The sequence below is a fragment of the Pithys albifrons genome, chromosome 2 (assembly GCF_047495875.1).
Source record: "Pithys albifrons albifrons isolate INPA30051 chromosome 2, PitAlb_v1, whole genome shotgun sequence".
Taxonomy (NCBI): Eukaryota; Metazoa; Chordata; class Aves; order Passeriformes; family Thamnophilidae; genus Pithys; species Pithys albifrons.
In genome coordinates, this window is record NC_092459.1 from 7,076,966 (window position 1) to 7,092,597 (window position 15,632).

The window sequence follows — 15,632 nt, forward strand, 5'->3', positions numbered from 1 at the left end:
TGGTGTGGTGGTGGTTTGCTGGAAGCTTTGCAGTTTTTAGTTTGTTTCTTTTCATTGCTCTCCCTCCATGTATTTCTTACATGTTGAAGTGTTACTGCAGTATCAGCTGTGTGCTGACTGAAAGTTACAATATTTGGGAAAATATTTGGGATCCAGTAGGGTTTTTTTTAAGTTGGAGCTTTTTAATAGGAAGTGGTTTTTAACTTAGACTTTTGCACTTGAATTTTTATGCTAAGCCTCTTGAAATGAGCATTGTACAATTCTGAGTTTTATTTAAATGTGTGTCTTAAAGTGAGGGGTCTAAACTTGCATTTAGCAAATGTTAAAGTTAATAGAGAAGTCCAAAATTCGTTGAAGTCTGCCAGTGAACTGTAGGACTTCTGCCTTTAGCAAAAGTAGAGCTTGAGTCCACTCAAAGACAGATATTGTGACTCTTTCACTGCCTTAGAGTTTGCAGATTTCTAATGCTTTCTATAATTTATTTGAATGTATTGGATACTATTGTTGCTTCCCACGGAATAAATGGTGCAAATAATTATGTTTTTAAATTATCCACAGCTTTGGCTCGCTGTTAGTGTACCCTGTTGCTGTTTATGAGACAATAAGTAAGGCTTGATCCTTACTTAGTGGTGAAAGTGTGCACAGATTCAATTTTTCAGGGGTTTTTTTGCAAGGTTTTGAGAGGCCCGTGGAGTATTTTATGTTGGGTTTTTTTGAGCACAATTATTTTATGCCCTTGCCTTCCGACTTGAATAATAGTGTGACTTTTAACCCAGTGACAGTGAAGTTTAAATTCTTTCAGTAACTGAAAAGAAGAAATAAGCCTCCTATGATTGCCTCTTATTCCTGTTTCATGGGAATAAGCCTTTAAACTAGATGCTGCATGGTGAAACTCTTTAGTAAAAGACTATTTGTACAGATCCAAATCACTGAATGGTTTTCTGGAGGTACAAGCCTAATTTAATGCCTTTCAATTGCTACTTTCTTCCAGTTAAGGCATTTCTGAAAGGCTTAATCAAAAAGCTGAGTTTCTTTTTCCCCCAGGTTGTGGATCTTTCACCTGTCTTCGGGTTGTGATACCCTTGTGTTTGGGTTGGTAGCAGAGGTTGTAACAAGGGTAAATCTGTAAAGCTAACACATCATTAGAAAGATATGGAGGGGAAGAGCACAGAAGTCAAACACTACCATCCAAGACAGAGTAGCTCTACAAGGCAAGTAAATTATTCTGCTCAAAATATACTGAGTCTCACACACACTGTAAGGACTCCATATTCATCATAGGAAACTTTTCATGCATGAAAATGTAGTGACAGGGCTACATGGAGCTTATTTCCTGCAGAACAGTTCTGTGAAGACTCCTTAATAACATCGTATGTTAACTAGGTAGGTATCCAGAAATAGACATTGCTGAAATATTCAGGATGCTTCTGTCATGGTCTGCAAGCTTTTGCAAGCAGCTGATTTATGGTTTTGCTCTTGTTTCAGCATTATGCTGTTAACAAACTGGAAGTTCTGTCACAATTTGAAACCACAGCAGCCAGAATAATGCTGTCTTCACTCAGGTGCCCAAATTCACTAGTGCAGCAAGTTGCCCAAGCTTCTTGCTGTGGCTGGCAGGGAGCTGACTAGGACATGGCATAACAAAGTACAGTTTTGTGTCTCATAAGGCAAATGTTTGCATGGTTTTTTTCCTACTGGTAAATGCCTCATGTTTAACCTTTAAAGGTAGGCTTACCTGCCAACATAAAAACCACAGCCTTAGGAGAAATCCAGACATTTGGGTTATCTGACAACATGTTCATGTATCTAAACAGTTAGGATTAGATAACATTCCCCTTTGTAACTTCCCAAGTATGATTTGTGAAGCCCTTCTGGAATCCAGCAATTTTCACACTTGAAAGGCATGTATCCCTGACTGAGATTCTTTATGGAATGAAGGAGAGACGGGCAAAAGGACAGCTTGGTACAAGTCAAGGGAAGAATAAGGCAGACAGTGGCAACTCTGGCTCAAAAAAAGAAGAGTATGCACAGCCAGTCATTGAGTGATCTGGACTGAAGGGGGTTAGTTCTGCTGAATGTATTACCATGTTCTTCATATTAAACTGCTCTGGTACAGACTTTTCCAGTCTAATGAAATTCATGCATATGATTTTGTTAATATGTAGTCAAACAAAACTTGATTATGGGGGTGCTACTGAAAAGAAAGATCAAATTCTCAGCTTCTGCTGGAATCAAGATGTTGCAAGAGATGTTAGAATAAATGCTGTATATTTGTTTTCTTTTTGTGTTTTAGTCATGTTCTTTGGAATGGGGAGGATTTCTCTCTGGTCTGGCTTCTTTTTTTTTCTAAACACAGAAGAGAGAAAGCTAACTCCAAAACATTCTTCTTCTCAGAAAGCAATGGCTAAATTCCCACTGACTTGAAATGAGGCAGGATTCTGTCTCCTGAGGACTGATACCTCGCTGTGCTTGAAGCAGTTAGAATATAGAACGTGCAGTAGAGTTCAATCTCATTTAACTGCAACAAGATGTTTTTTATTAAGTGCAATCTGTGTGAACTCATAATTAAAATAAAGCTTTACTATATTAATTGAAACTTTTAATATGCACTTTTTTGTTCCATAACATTTTTAACTTGTGTAAGCAAAACATTTGTGTAGGAATAATGTGTTTATTAGGGTAATTACTAAGTAAAAGGTCCAGTTTTTCCTCAGTCCATAATAAGTGTGTATACTTGTTTGCCTTTCTTAATATGAATTCTTATCTATTAAAATGGATGAGATTTACTCATGAAAATAACATTAAATGTGTATAGTTGAAAGATCAGGTCCATGAGTTTCTGGAAATGTAGGTGTTATGGAAAGGGCAGAAATTAATGTTTTTCCTCTTGTGTCTTAAAGGTCTGTTTTCCCTCTTGCAGTGTTTGTTTAGTGTAAAATTAGCAGTGAATTACAAAATCTACTACAGCAATATTTGACATTGCTTGTGTTCATTGAAAACCAGAATCCACAAAGTGCAATGGAATATTTTTTTCTGTTTTAAGAGTATCTGTCTATTTATGTCTGTATATTTATGAAACATTTAACCTTGTAAATAAATACTGTACAAATTTTAAAACCACCATGCTGTTTAGCTCATGATGTTTTGCTTTTCATCAAAGTTTTTCTTGCATTTCATTACAGGAGTGCATTGGAATACCTTTGTTCCAGGCTTCCTAATTTGTGTTACCATTGCTGTAAAAACAAGGCAATTTTCACTCTTGTGCTTGGGAAGCTTAGTTCAGTTGATAATGTATAATGTAAATAACACTTTTTTGTGGTAAAGCATGTTGCACAAGTTTCATTCATTAATATACAGAAATAATTTCAGAATCTGCTTCTTTGGCCTGCATGCAGAGTATTCCCTGTGCTTGCCAAGTTTCTTGACATGCCTGCATGCAGTTGGGTTGCTGCCGAGTTATTGGATCCTCTTATTGTTTTTCCGACTCATGCGGTGACTTGGTGATGTTTAAGGGCTATGAGGACTTAACCTGGCGCTTTTGTTAAAGTACAAAGATTTTATCTCTAGCTGCTTCTCTGAGTCAAGAATTGCTTATGCACAACACAGAGTGAGGACTTGGATTTTCATCTTCTTCTAGGAGTAGTTGTGTGTACTTACATCAACAACACTATTTCATGTGAAGACTGGTTAATTATTTTTCAGCAGTGAAAACAGTGCAAATGATTTGCCTGGATTTTGACAAGTCTTTAATGTGTTCTCCCTTGAGATGAGACTTCCTGTGAGCTCTAAAGTCTTTCGAGTTCTATTTCTGACTGTAATACAGGTACTCTGAAAAGCTTTCAGTATATTATCTGGCTTTGTATTCACCTGTGGGTTTGTTATTTGGCAGTCATCACCCTCAGCATTTGCATAAGAGAAGTTATAATAAAAATCACTGTATAATAATACTTTGCAAAAAAACCGATTGTATAGCCCTGAAGTTCCTTTGTATTTTGTTTTTTTGGCTCCCACTAAACCAACTTTTAGAAAGTTATTCATCATTTACTCTGCTCAGCAGTTACTGGAATGAATAGTTCTTCAGAGGACTGTCACCACCGAGACCAAGGGGTTTGCTTAATAATAAAAGAATCTATTTCCTCATTCTACAAACTGTGTAAAGCATATTTACTCCAACTCCCTTCAGTTTGGTTTTACAATAGACTTTGATTTATACAAAATGCATGTGATTAAAAGTGCTTGTTGGTATGTAATCTATGTGTTGTAACTGTCTGCAAAAACTGAGTTGGATCTAGTAAGGACTTACAGTATCAGCAGATAAGGTTGCAATGTGTAGCTTCTGGCAACCTTAGTCAGGATATAATCCAGAATACTATATGGATTCTTGGCACTTAACATGGATGGATGAGAACTGTTTATGGGAAGCAAAATCTGATTTTGGAGTCAAGACCACTGAGTTACTCAAGGAAGATACTTTATCTTCTCAGCAGCCAGGATCTCCTCCCCCAGGACACAGCAGTGTTTACAATTTGCCTTTCAAATGTGGCTGGAGGAAAGAGGAATGTTGCTGGCAATGGATAACCAGGTGAAGAGGAAAGATGACTTCTTACCTCCTGGGCAAGGGGACTTCTGAGTTCTGGGTCATGTATGCTCTGTGCTTATAGTCATTAAATGAGTTCCAGCAATAATTCTGTGTACAAAATTGAGAACGTGCTCTATCTGAATGCATTAGACAGTAAAAGCTGCTTTTTTCCTCTTTTTGGTTTTGTGGTTTGGGGTTTTTTTTGAATGAATAGTACCAGAGCATCAACAGTAGGAAAAAATGTCTGTCCTCATCTGTTACCTCTTCAGTTTTATCACTATCAACGTGATTATGAGAGCTCTTGTGTGGTTTGATTTGGGGTTTTGGGGTGGGGTTTTTTTGATTTTTTGCTTGGTGTTTTGTTGATGTGGTTTTTTGAAGGATCAGACTGAGTCTGTGTCGCTTGGTTCAGAAAGGGACTCTAAGGACCAATTTCATCCAGTCTAATAGTAAACATCTAATTAAGATGCTAAAGTGAGTAGGAGAAATTTCTGTGTACTTTTTGGAACCAGTAGGGAGGGATTGGCTCTGCCATGAGCATTTCTGCCTTCTGAGGGTTTAGGTTGCCCAGGGATGTTATGAAGTCTCCAGCTGTGGAGATAATCAAAACCTGACTCTTGTGCATACCTGGGCAACATGCTCTGACTCTGCATGAGCAGGAGTTGGGCTACGAGATCTTGGGTGATCCCTTCCAAGTCTAGTGATCCTGCAAATGTGACTCCCTGGACTGGCCATCCTAACTACTTGTCCAGGTGTGGGTTCTGATCTGTGTTGATTTGGGGGTACCTTCAAAAAATAGTAAAGATAAGTCTATGAATAATCTTAGGTAAATACTTGATTAGAATTAGCTGCGCTTTCAAAAGCTGTAGTTTTCCTTCACAGCCACACTGCATAGTGAGGGCCTTAACACTGAAATGGGTTTGTTAAGTGCTAGGAACCAAACAGAATTAAAAATTGGTAAGGAATGTGGTATGGTACTTAAGCACAGAATGGACAGAGTATGCCAGAAGAGGGAGCTGTTCTAAAGATTAGAAGAATAGTGGGTTTTGGCAGGCTTATTGCTATAATAGCTATACCATCCATGTATTTACAGGCTTCACATTCTTGTCTGAATGCACAGACAAGCACTGACTGTTTATCGACTCTATGCATATCAGAAAAAAGATTAGTACTTTTATAAGACCATATGACAGTGATTAATCAGTTATGTTGGTTGTTGAGGATCATAAAAATGCCTTTTACTTACATTAGGAGGAGTGAGATAAAGGAAGTCCAGTTAAGGCAGAGAACATTAGAACTGGGAGTGCTGGGGCTTCTGTTCCCATTCTTTTCATTTGCCTGCTTTTCAGTAGGTGGCCAGTCATCCTCTCTGTGTCCCAAACCACCAAACAAATCTTCATTTGCAACATTTGCAATTACACAGTCACCCAAGTTTCTAAGGTAGCATTCACTTACAATCAGCTAACACTAAGTAGAACAATTAACAATAGCGGCACAGCTGTCTAGAGTGAGACAACAAATGCTTCCTCTCCTGGAATGTTTAAATCATTGACCAGCTCCATGGGCAGCTCCACTCTCACTGTGAGAAATTGTTGTGCCAGGGCATATATCACCTTCTGCTGTACAGCAGTAAATACCCAAATAACTCATCACATAAAAGTGCTTCAAGGCTTTTCTAAAGGAATCATTCATTTAACTTTGGATTTTGGTGATTTGAATTAAGTAATGCTTCTACATGCAATGAGAATTTTTGGACAAAAGTCATAAAGTGTAACTGCACTAATACAAATGTTGAAATAAGCTACATAGAACCCCTATTTACACACTAACTTGCACTTTATTTTGTTTAATCCTGCATCACATAGTTCTAATGACCTAAAGCTTAGGTTGAAAAGTTGTTTCCTATGTGGATGTATATTTTCCATCATATTAACATTGTGCTTTATGTGTTTTATCTTCATGTACCTCTAGTAGAGTAAGATACAAGAAGTTTCACAGGTTCTACTACTTTTCCTTATTTTGATTATACCATTCCAAGCAGAGCAGTGCTGCTATTTTCCATCCTCAGCTAAAGCAATGGAGCAGAGAAAAAGGGAAATTTAGGTGCTCAAAAGTGAAGATTATGTCATTTACCACACCTGGTTCAGCGAATCAACTTTAAAATCCTGTTTAATTGGAGCCTTGGCTCCTTTGACAAGGCACGGCGAGGATTATGGAGCTCAGAATGGCACCTACTCCAGCTGGCACACTTGAGTCACATGTGGCTAATCAACAGGAAACAAAAAAACTCTGAATTTTGCATCTGAAATTCTGTCCTGTTTATATGCTGTTCATATCCAAACAGTTGAGCAGAATTCCTTCTGTCTGTGCACAGATACTCATTGCATTTAAGAAAGACTTCTCTTTTACATATTAGATTAGCAGCAGTATTCATCTGCTCTGTGGGACTTGCAGTGCTTGAAATTACACTTAGTCCTGAAGATACTATACTTGAACAGAGTATTCACTCTGCATGGAGAGGATGGCCGTGAATCTGCAGCCTTTTCCTGGAGAGAGGAAGAGAAATGCTGTGCTCTTTATCATGGCCTCACCTGCAGCACTGGATTCAAAGCAACCACTCTTTGCTTTTTATGTATTACTTCCCTGCTGGGCTGCTCATCACACTGGCTCAGGGAAAGTTAGCTGCTGTTCTTAAAAATTTCAGGAGTGTCTTTCTCTGTGTCCCACCTGTCTGTGTTATGACCTTATGAGATCAGCATCACATAATAGTTTTCTGGAAAGTCTCTACCATTCCCTGCTTTTATTAGGAGGTGGCACTTAAGCAATTAAACCTCTCTTTGGATATGGGCAGCCTGTGAAGGAATGGATAGCAGGACTGGGCCATTCATAGAGCTCTTGCCTTCAGACAGCTCTTAGAACTACAAAGTTGAGTATAAAGCAGATATTCCTGAGTCTGAAGTAGTGTGGAAGTTAGAAACTGTTTCTAGAGTGTATATTAAGACAGACTAGATACTGAAAATCTAAGAGGTTAGTGCTTGGAGCACTTAAAATGTCCTAAGGCCGTTATTTCACAATCATAAACTGTTTGTCAACAATACTGGCACAAGGTATTCCTGTTCCCACCACACTGTGCCATTCCACCCCTCAGTTATGCCAGAACAATAGTTTGAGAGATCCTGCTGAGAATTAAATAAATACATAAATTTAGTTCTGGGGTCTTTTCACAGCTGGAACAGTTTCCTGGAGCAGGGCCCCACAGAGTTGTGCCAGAGTAATTCAGGGGCTGGTGAGCCATGGTATGAGGGTGGGAACAACAGCCGAGGGAGAAGGTGGGAGTTCCATCAGCTGGACTTGCCACAGAACTTTCTGTTGATAAATTACGGTGTCAGTCCACAACATGCAGAACATACATGTGGGTTCACATGCTCTGTCTGGACACTGCTCTGGAAGGAGCTGGTACCCCACCAGCCTCACCAGGTGGTAGTGATTCCCTGAGAATGCCTCTCCCTGGAGGCTTCTGCTTTTGTTTGTACTGCAGCTCCAGATGAAGCTGCCAGCTCTTTGCATTTGACCCCAAGTTCTCAGATTCTGACATGGAAAATTTTTATTTTGCATTTCTTTATTTATATTTTTTTCTGAATAAAAGAATTTGACAATGGGAGGTTTTGTACTCTCCAGTAACTTGTGTGTGTGATACAAAAGCAATCAATGAGGACAGACTATGCTGCAGAGTTAAAACTTTGTGTAGCATACCAAAGCAGGTGGAAAGGTTTCTGTAGAGTAAGATAATGTGTTTTCCCCTTTCTCTGTGACTACAGGTGGTGTTACCAGTAGATAAGGAAGTAAGAGCACAATTTTTGATTTCAGTGAGACTTAAGCATGGCAAAACATTTTAGTCTTTTGTGGGACGTATATCACCATGTTTTGTGTATTTGCACTTTGAGCAGGAGCAAAAGCATACACACACACACAGACACACACACTAGGACCCCATACAAAAAACCAACCCAGCCCTATCTTCCTGATATTTCCAAATATTCCTCAAATATGATATTTCCACTCCATTAACTTTTCTAGCCTTTAGCACCAATATTCATGACTTGATTATGAGATCAGCCTTGTTTTCATCTGACCAATATTTTCTCATATGGCAGTGTGTATAAGGTACTGAAAGCTGGTGGAACTTGTAGTGACTAGTAATACTTTATATTCATGCATACCTTATTTGGTCTGTTTCTTATAAAATGGGAATAAATACAAAATGACCCTCCTGAGCCAATAGTTTGGCTTCCTGAGAACATTATTTGTAGTAGATAACACTAATTTGCCTGTACCTATTTGATTTCTACTTTTAACCCCCATAAAACCTTGAATACCTCAGTCAGTTTTCCCTAATTTATTCTGCGACATGGGGGTCTCAAAAGGTTACAAAATAGTAAGAGTTTGACTGGAAGACATGCGTGCTGATAAGAATACCCCCTAAAGGAAAGGTGTGTTTCATATCCCATATTATATATATATATATAAAAATTCAATTCTTAGGACACTGTTCTCCATTATTTTTGCTGTTTATGGACTACTTCTTTGTGACTATTTTAAAATATGCTGACAGTTGAGCTTTGTTTACTGGGTCAGCCCACCAGCTTCCATTGTCTTTAGAAATGAAAAATCATACTGTTTTATTAAAAATAAAAACTTCCTCATACAAAGAGGAGTCTGTATGTCAGATCTAGGCTTGAAATATGCCCCTTTTGCTTATTTCCCAGTGCTCCAGAAGTACCTCTGATGGGGCCTTGGCACAGATGAGCTTGTTAAGTTTGAGGAGGCAGAGTAATGACAGGATGGTTGAACATCCAGCTGTGCCTGACAGTATTTCCCTCCACTAAATCTGGGTGGCAGATGTGACTTCCTGAAGTGACTTAATGAAATTTCTCAATCCTAAGAGCGTCCTCTCCCTGCTAATGAGGCGCTTTCAGTGTGGATCCTTCCTGCCTGGCTGTGCGCAGCAGCATCAGGGGAGGAAGTGATCCCTCTCCTGCAGCATGCAGTGGCTTGAGTTGGCCAGAGTTATGGAAAAGTTGTGTTCCAGGGTATTTTGCTCAATTTAACAATTTAAAAAAGGATCTGTCTCTTCATGGGCTATCTGAGGCAGGAGGGAAGAAGAAATTGCTTACTGAAGGACCTACCTATGAAGGAAATCCACTGTTTACATGTGCATTGTGTACAATAATGCAATTAAAATGCTAAGAGCTACATCAGCAGTGTATAATGTAGTTCCATCCTGGGAGCTGCTCCCAGAAATACCTGTAATGATATGGATTTGTCTTGATATTAAACATTTTGACTTAGTTATAGCTGAAAATAATGAAAGAAACAGATCCTCTTTCAGATTCAAGTTAACACAAGGCTTCTTTTCTGTCCTTATAGTAAGTCTTATCAATCACTGAACCTATATTAGAAATAAATGTGACCCAATATGTTCAATATCTGGATTATGGAAAACAGTGGAACCAAAAAGTAAGTCAGTCATGCTCTTCTTTTCCTGTTACAGGCATGATGGAACATTTTGATCATTGTCCTTATTTCCATTTTTGAAAACAATTCTTGGTTATTCTTGATGGATTTAAAATCTCCCATAAGAATGAGTAAATACATCGTGACATAAATACTGCCTTCCACCTTTAAATTTTAGATATTTTATATCTGTTATCACAGCCTTCTCTTAAGAAGCTGGAACTCTTCATAACAAGTCTTAAATGGCTGAAAAAAAGCACTTGTGAAGTGACTTGCATTTTGCATTTTCCAGAATAAAGTGTTTCAGTTCAAGTTTTCATGGACCATCTACTTAGGACCAATACTAATATCCCAGCTATGAGGCTTTTTTCCTCAATCAGAATTGCAATGGTGTCAATACAAAGAATTTTTTCCTAAGTATGTGGATTGATAAATTTTAGTTCATCCATAGACAGAACATGCTGTTCATTTATCTTGTATTTCTGAAGACTGACAAAAATGCAAGTGCAAAATCACCTTAAGACTGTTGGTTTCAAGTATGACATTCTCCTCACACAGTCTTGCTACACAAAAACTGCAGAAACACATTTTCAGTCTTTTTATTCTAAAATTAGTTGCCTTGGTGTTCTGTTCTATTTGTTTTCTGTCTGTCACTGTCTGGATCGAACAAAACAAACAAACTCAAGCCTAAAAACTTAAAAGCCCCCAAGCCTATGGTTTTTGGGGTTTTGGAGTTTTTTTGTAATTTTTATCAGTGTTAGGGCATAGGAAAATCTCTGATACATATTTGAAAATGTTCTTTCTGGTGCCTTTTGAGTGTATTGTTTGCTCCTCCTTGCGTATTATTCAAAAGGGATCAAATCTGCAGAGCTGTGTATCTGCACAAAACAAATAATTTGTGGTTATGTTGGGTTTGAATTATTTATTTTTCTTTGTCTTTTTCCTGCTGCTGTTGTCTCATCAGGGTTGTGTTGTTCAGATGTTTCGTAGGCGTTCCTGTGAACCCATTTGACATCGTCTCGTGTTGCTCTGTGTTCACTTTGTTTGTGCTCCCTCTTTCTTTCAGAAGGAGGTTTGCTTTCTGCTGGTCCAATTCTGCTTCAGCCTATGGAGCTGAGTGAAAAATTCCCACTGGGAATTCTGCACCCAGTGCAGATCTCTGATAACCACTGCCATGATTGGTTGGTTGTAGGATGGATTGGATCAGACCAACCACCTCTGGGGTGTTCAGAGTATTTCTATCTGTCTTCATCTTCCTAAGCAATTGTTTAAGAGACTGTGTGTGTGTAGCTGTATATTAGGACATCTAATTAAATGTTTTAATTTTTAATTTGCTATGGAGAAAATGAAATAAAAATTATTTGATTGTAAGAACTATAAAATCCTGTCTTCCACCTTTGAAAAATGTGAAAAAATTGCTATCCATTAGGAACTCAGTTATTTCAGTTTTATATCTCAACTCCTATCCAAGAAACATTAGTTTACATACATATTAAAAAAAAATAAAATCAAGGCTTTTTCTTGTACTTATGTATCTATTTTCATTGAGGCACTTGAGGTAACTATTGAAATACATCTGTAGACCTTACACAGTCCCTGCAATATCACCTGATCACGACGTCCAGTAGGTTTACTGGGGATGAAATCAGCATTTTGGACTTTGTATCTTATCTGCCTGCATACATGCTGTTACTTGTTCCTCTGAGAAAACAAGCATGTTTTGTCACAATTTTTATCTGGGATTTCTTATTCACAAGCTTCAGCCACAATTGTCACTTGGTCAAAACCAGCTGTATTAGGTTAATTCAGGTTTATCTGACTGCCCATGTCATTCTTTAGAGGTAAATGAACCCATGTTTATCCTAAAGGTTACAGAACAGCAGACAGGCTTATTGGCTTTGCAAGATGCATAGAAAGAGTGTGTATTATAAAATCCTATATGTAAGTTTTATAGCTGTATCAAACTAATAACAGTGTATGTTGTATATGTATATATAAGGAAAATATGTGAAATGTTCTTGAAAAACCTCTCTAATAAGCTGTGTTACAGACACCTGGCTGAATCCTTCTGAGATTTCCTATTTTCACAACCCAAGCAAATATATTAAGGTGCTTTCCAGCCAAATTCACAATTCCAGAGTTAGAGAGGATCAAACAGAGTTTTCACATGTGTTTCTGTAAAATGTTCTTGTAATTGTTTGCTCCTTGGCTGATGCTGCTCCTTTAGGGTAGGGACTTTAAATGGATACAGGACCAAGAATTCCAGTCCCCTTGACGTGCAAACAGCTGAAAGCTTAATTGATGTGAGCTTATGATGGTCATTCAAATATTATTTGATAGGTTTTATTTGAAATTCCTTGACCCTGAATGTCAGAGAAACCTATGTATTGCCTTTTAAGGCCTGATCCTCAGCCACGGTGTCAGATTCTGCAGTTTTCCCCCAAGTGTGAGAACATCATTGTGTTTTTAACATGCTCCAGTTAAATCCTTCTGACATCTGCGTGGGCTGCTTTCCATTCATTAACGTAGGGGAGTTGCATCTTCTTCCATGGTGGCTGGTCAGACGCCAAAGGCAGATTAAGTTTCCTTGAGCAAGGAACTTGTCATTTAGGCTCTTCGAGCTGGAACTGGGAGCTTTGGCAGCTCTGTGAAGAGGCAGTGAGAATCATTGCCACAAAAATTATTTTTGTGTGGTCCTGCTGTGCACCCCTGGATTTCAAATTTGATTTATGGCTGTTTTTTTTTTTTTGTTTTTAGAAGTCTGCATTTGTTTTTTCTTGCAGGAGATTATCATTTAAGTACTGCAGCATACATACTCAATTCTGAAACTGCGGATTATTTCTAAAATTCAATGCATGGTAATTGCTGGCATATTTTCCAGTTCCTCAAAGTTCTCTGTAAACCCACTGCTGGCTGTGTCTTTCCCTTCTTGTATTCATGTAGCTGCCTTTATTCTTTATGGTCCTGCTGAGGTCCCAGAGCAAGCAGAAAGCAACTGCTGGAGAAGTGTGTGAAGCACCACGGCTGAATGCCAGCTACTGCTCCCATAGATGGCTGGGCTCCTGAAGACACAACTGGAAACACTGGAGAACATCTCACAGGACAGCATGGAACCCAATCGCTTGGTTCAAAACTAGGTTTGGGATGACTTAGCTACACGTAAATTTCTTCTCCTTCACTCCTCATCACTCTTGGCTTTTACTCTACACTATTCAAATAAATCAGCTTTCAGACTGCTAAGAATTATTTTAGTTTTATGTTTAAGTCTATATTTCTTTTGAGTAAGCTGTGTATATTTATGACCTATGCATTTCTAGACAGAAGACTTTTCTTTCATGTTGTGGTGTATATCTCTGTTTCTAACTTGAAACATTTTTGCATTTAGTGTTCTCTTAATTCTAGTTTCCCTTTTATGTGGATATTTTCTGTTGCTGAAGAATTCAAAATACTTGACAATTTGTAAGTCATAAATGCTGTCATTGCTTGTGAGCAGCAGGTCTGGTGTGTGACTTTTTAAATGGACATGCTGTGTTTGTTGTTTGCCATTCAGAATTACGTGGATTGAATTGCACTGATGGCATAGTGTATATAACTTTAACCTTAACAAGTCTGAATAACTTCTTTTTTGGAAGTGCAGCATCTCAAATACTAGTATGTAAAATACTGTGAAATCAGGATAAAGGTTATTCTTTAGCAGTGGTATCCTGGGGTAGATATTCCATTTGTACAAGTTTTTCTCTCTTCACTGCTAGCTGCCTTCTTACGAAGGAAGAAGATGGCATTTAAAATCTTGATTTGATGGAAAAAGCATTAACAAGAAAGTGTTTGAAAGTGAAAGGTAGGAAAATGCATGTTTGTAAGGAATATTCATATTGTTAATTACATGGATGATTAAAGAGCAGTAATTCCAGTTCTTGGAAACCTGTATCTGCAGTATGTGAAAGTGGAGAATATTTACTCCTTACTGTAGCTCAAAGTTACACCTCTGCACTCTAGGTTGTTCTGTACCATTCTGTGTTAGCTGTGGGTGGAACAGACCATAAAAGAAACAAGTAGATTCCCATCTTCAGGTTAAAAATGGAAAGACTTCCTTAATGCAGAACAGCTGAGTGAAATGTTGTGTGTTACAGAGAACAGGGAATGTGGCAGGAGTCCTTTGGCTATTGCCGCTTACGAGTACACCAAATCAGGTGTCCCCACTGTTCTCATTCACTGTATAAATTGTCCTTTTGACATATTCTTACCACAAAACACTTAGAAATATGTTGCAAATTAGGCAAATGCTCAGTGTATTGTAGTTTTGTGCCTTTTTCTGCTATGGTCACCATTTACAGCTGTTTAAAAGAGTCCTGAAACAACATAAATGCTGTTGAAAGTCAAGCACAGTTGAGAGTAACTGCTTAAGATGTGCTTCTTGGTTCAGATGACTGCAACTTGGGATCTGCTGGCATGCATGAATGATTCAGCTGCCCTGAGGTGTTTAGGGATTGATGTGATATTCAAATAACTGGAATAACCTTCAAATCATGGAGGTTAACACTGCGTTTACTTATGCTTTCCATTTTTTGACCTTGGTTGTGGAGTGATAGAGCATAAGCAGTTTTGGTTTGATGTGCTGGGAAATCCTTAAAATGCACAAATGAGCACTGTGTTGCCTGGTCACCTTTGTGATTAACCTGATCTATAAAGTAAAATAATTTAACTGAATACAATTCAATTGCAGTAGATGCGCCCAAAATATTATTGATCACAGTGCTGGGCATATTAAGTCACAGTTATTTCCATTAGCTCTTCCTATGTTGTGTGAAAAAATCTTTGTCTTTGTTCCCCTTAAGTGTTTTGACAGCAGCTCAAGAAAATTACTTTGCAGAGATGTGAGATAAACATTCTCCGCTTGCAAATTTCAAGAGCAGGGACTATTGATCTGCATTTACTTAAGTCAGTGCAAATCTGGAATAACTCCATTGGAATTGCAAGCTAATAAAGAATAAATTTATAGCTGGTTTACACATGGTGATTTCTCTATAGAAATCTTTGCTGTTAAAATTCTTGTTGATTTTCCTTTCTACTTATGCCAGCAGTTCTCAGTCATAGCCCTTCAAGACATTTTAAAGTGCCAGTAGCAATTCTAACAGTTCATACCCCTCAGAATGTCTTTTACCATGAGCAGATGCTGATGAGGATTGGAGTAGTGGCATTTCTTTTGCATTTAAGGATTTTCTCTTCTACCTGCTTAAAATACACATCACATTTATCACAAGATAAAAATCCTCTTTTCCTCAGAGAAATATTACAGTGCCTTGAGCTTTGTATAGTATGTGCTGCAGAGCCTCACTGTCCTTAAGCAGTTCTGACTTGACTGCTCCTCAGCTGATGGTCAGATCTTGAGAAGATTTTATGCATTAAGTTCACCTGTCTGATGATGGGAAAGGGCAACAAAATGTCTAAGGCAGCTGCTGTAATTTCTCCCCATTTCCTTGTTCTGCATTATTAAAGGAGAGAAAAGTGTAACGAAAAGAAGGCTGTGGTTGCGATTAAT

General features: G+C 38.2%; 1 protein-coding gene across 3 annotated transcripts in view; it reads left to right on the forward strand.

Annotated features, from left to right (window-relative positions):
* The window catches only part of LDAH (lipid droplet associated hydrolase), a 116,406-nt gene that overhangs the window by 14,927 nt on the left and 85,847 nt on the right, over positions 1-15,632 (forward strand). Inside the window, exon 1 of one of the 3 annotated variants that reach the window (XM_071548280.1) lies at positions 13,072-13,230. The exons of the other annotated variants lie outside the window; for them this stretch is intronic. Within the exon in view, the coding sequence (XP_071404381.1) occupies positions 13,122-13,230 (109 nt within the window). The 5' untranslated portion in view covers positions 13,072-13,121. Of the gene's footprint in view, positions 1-13,071; positions 13,231-15,632 lie in introns of those variants that run through there. 3 annotated transcript variants of the gene reach the window in all.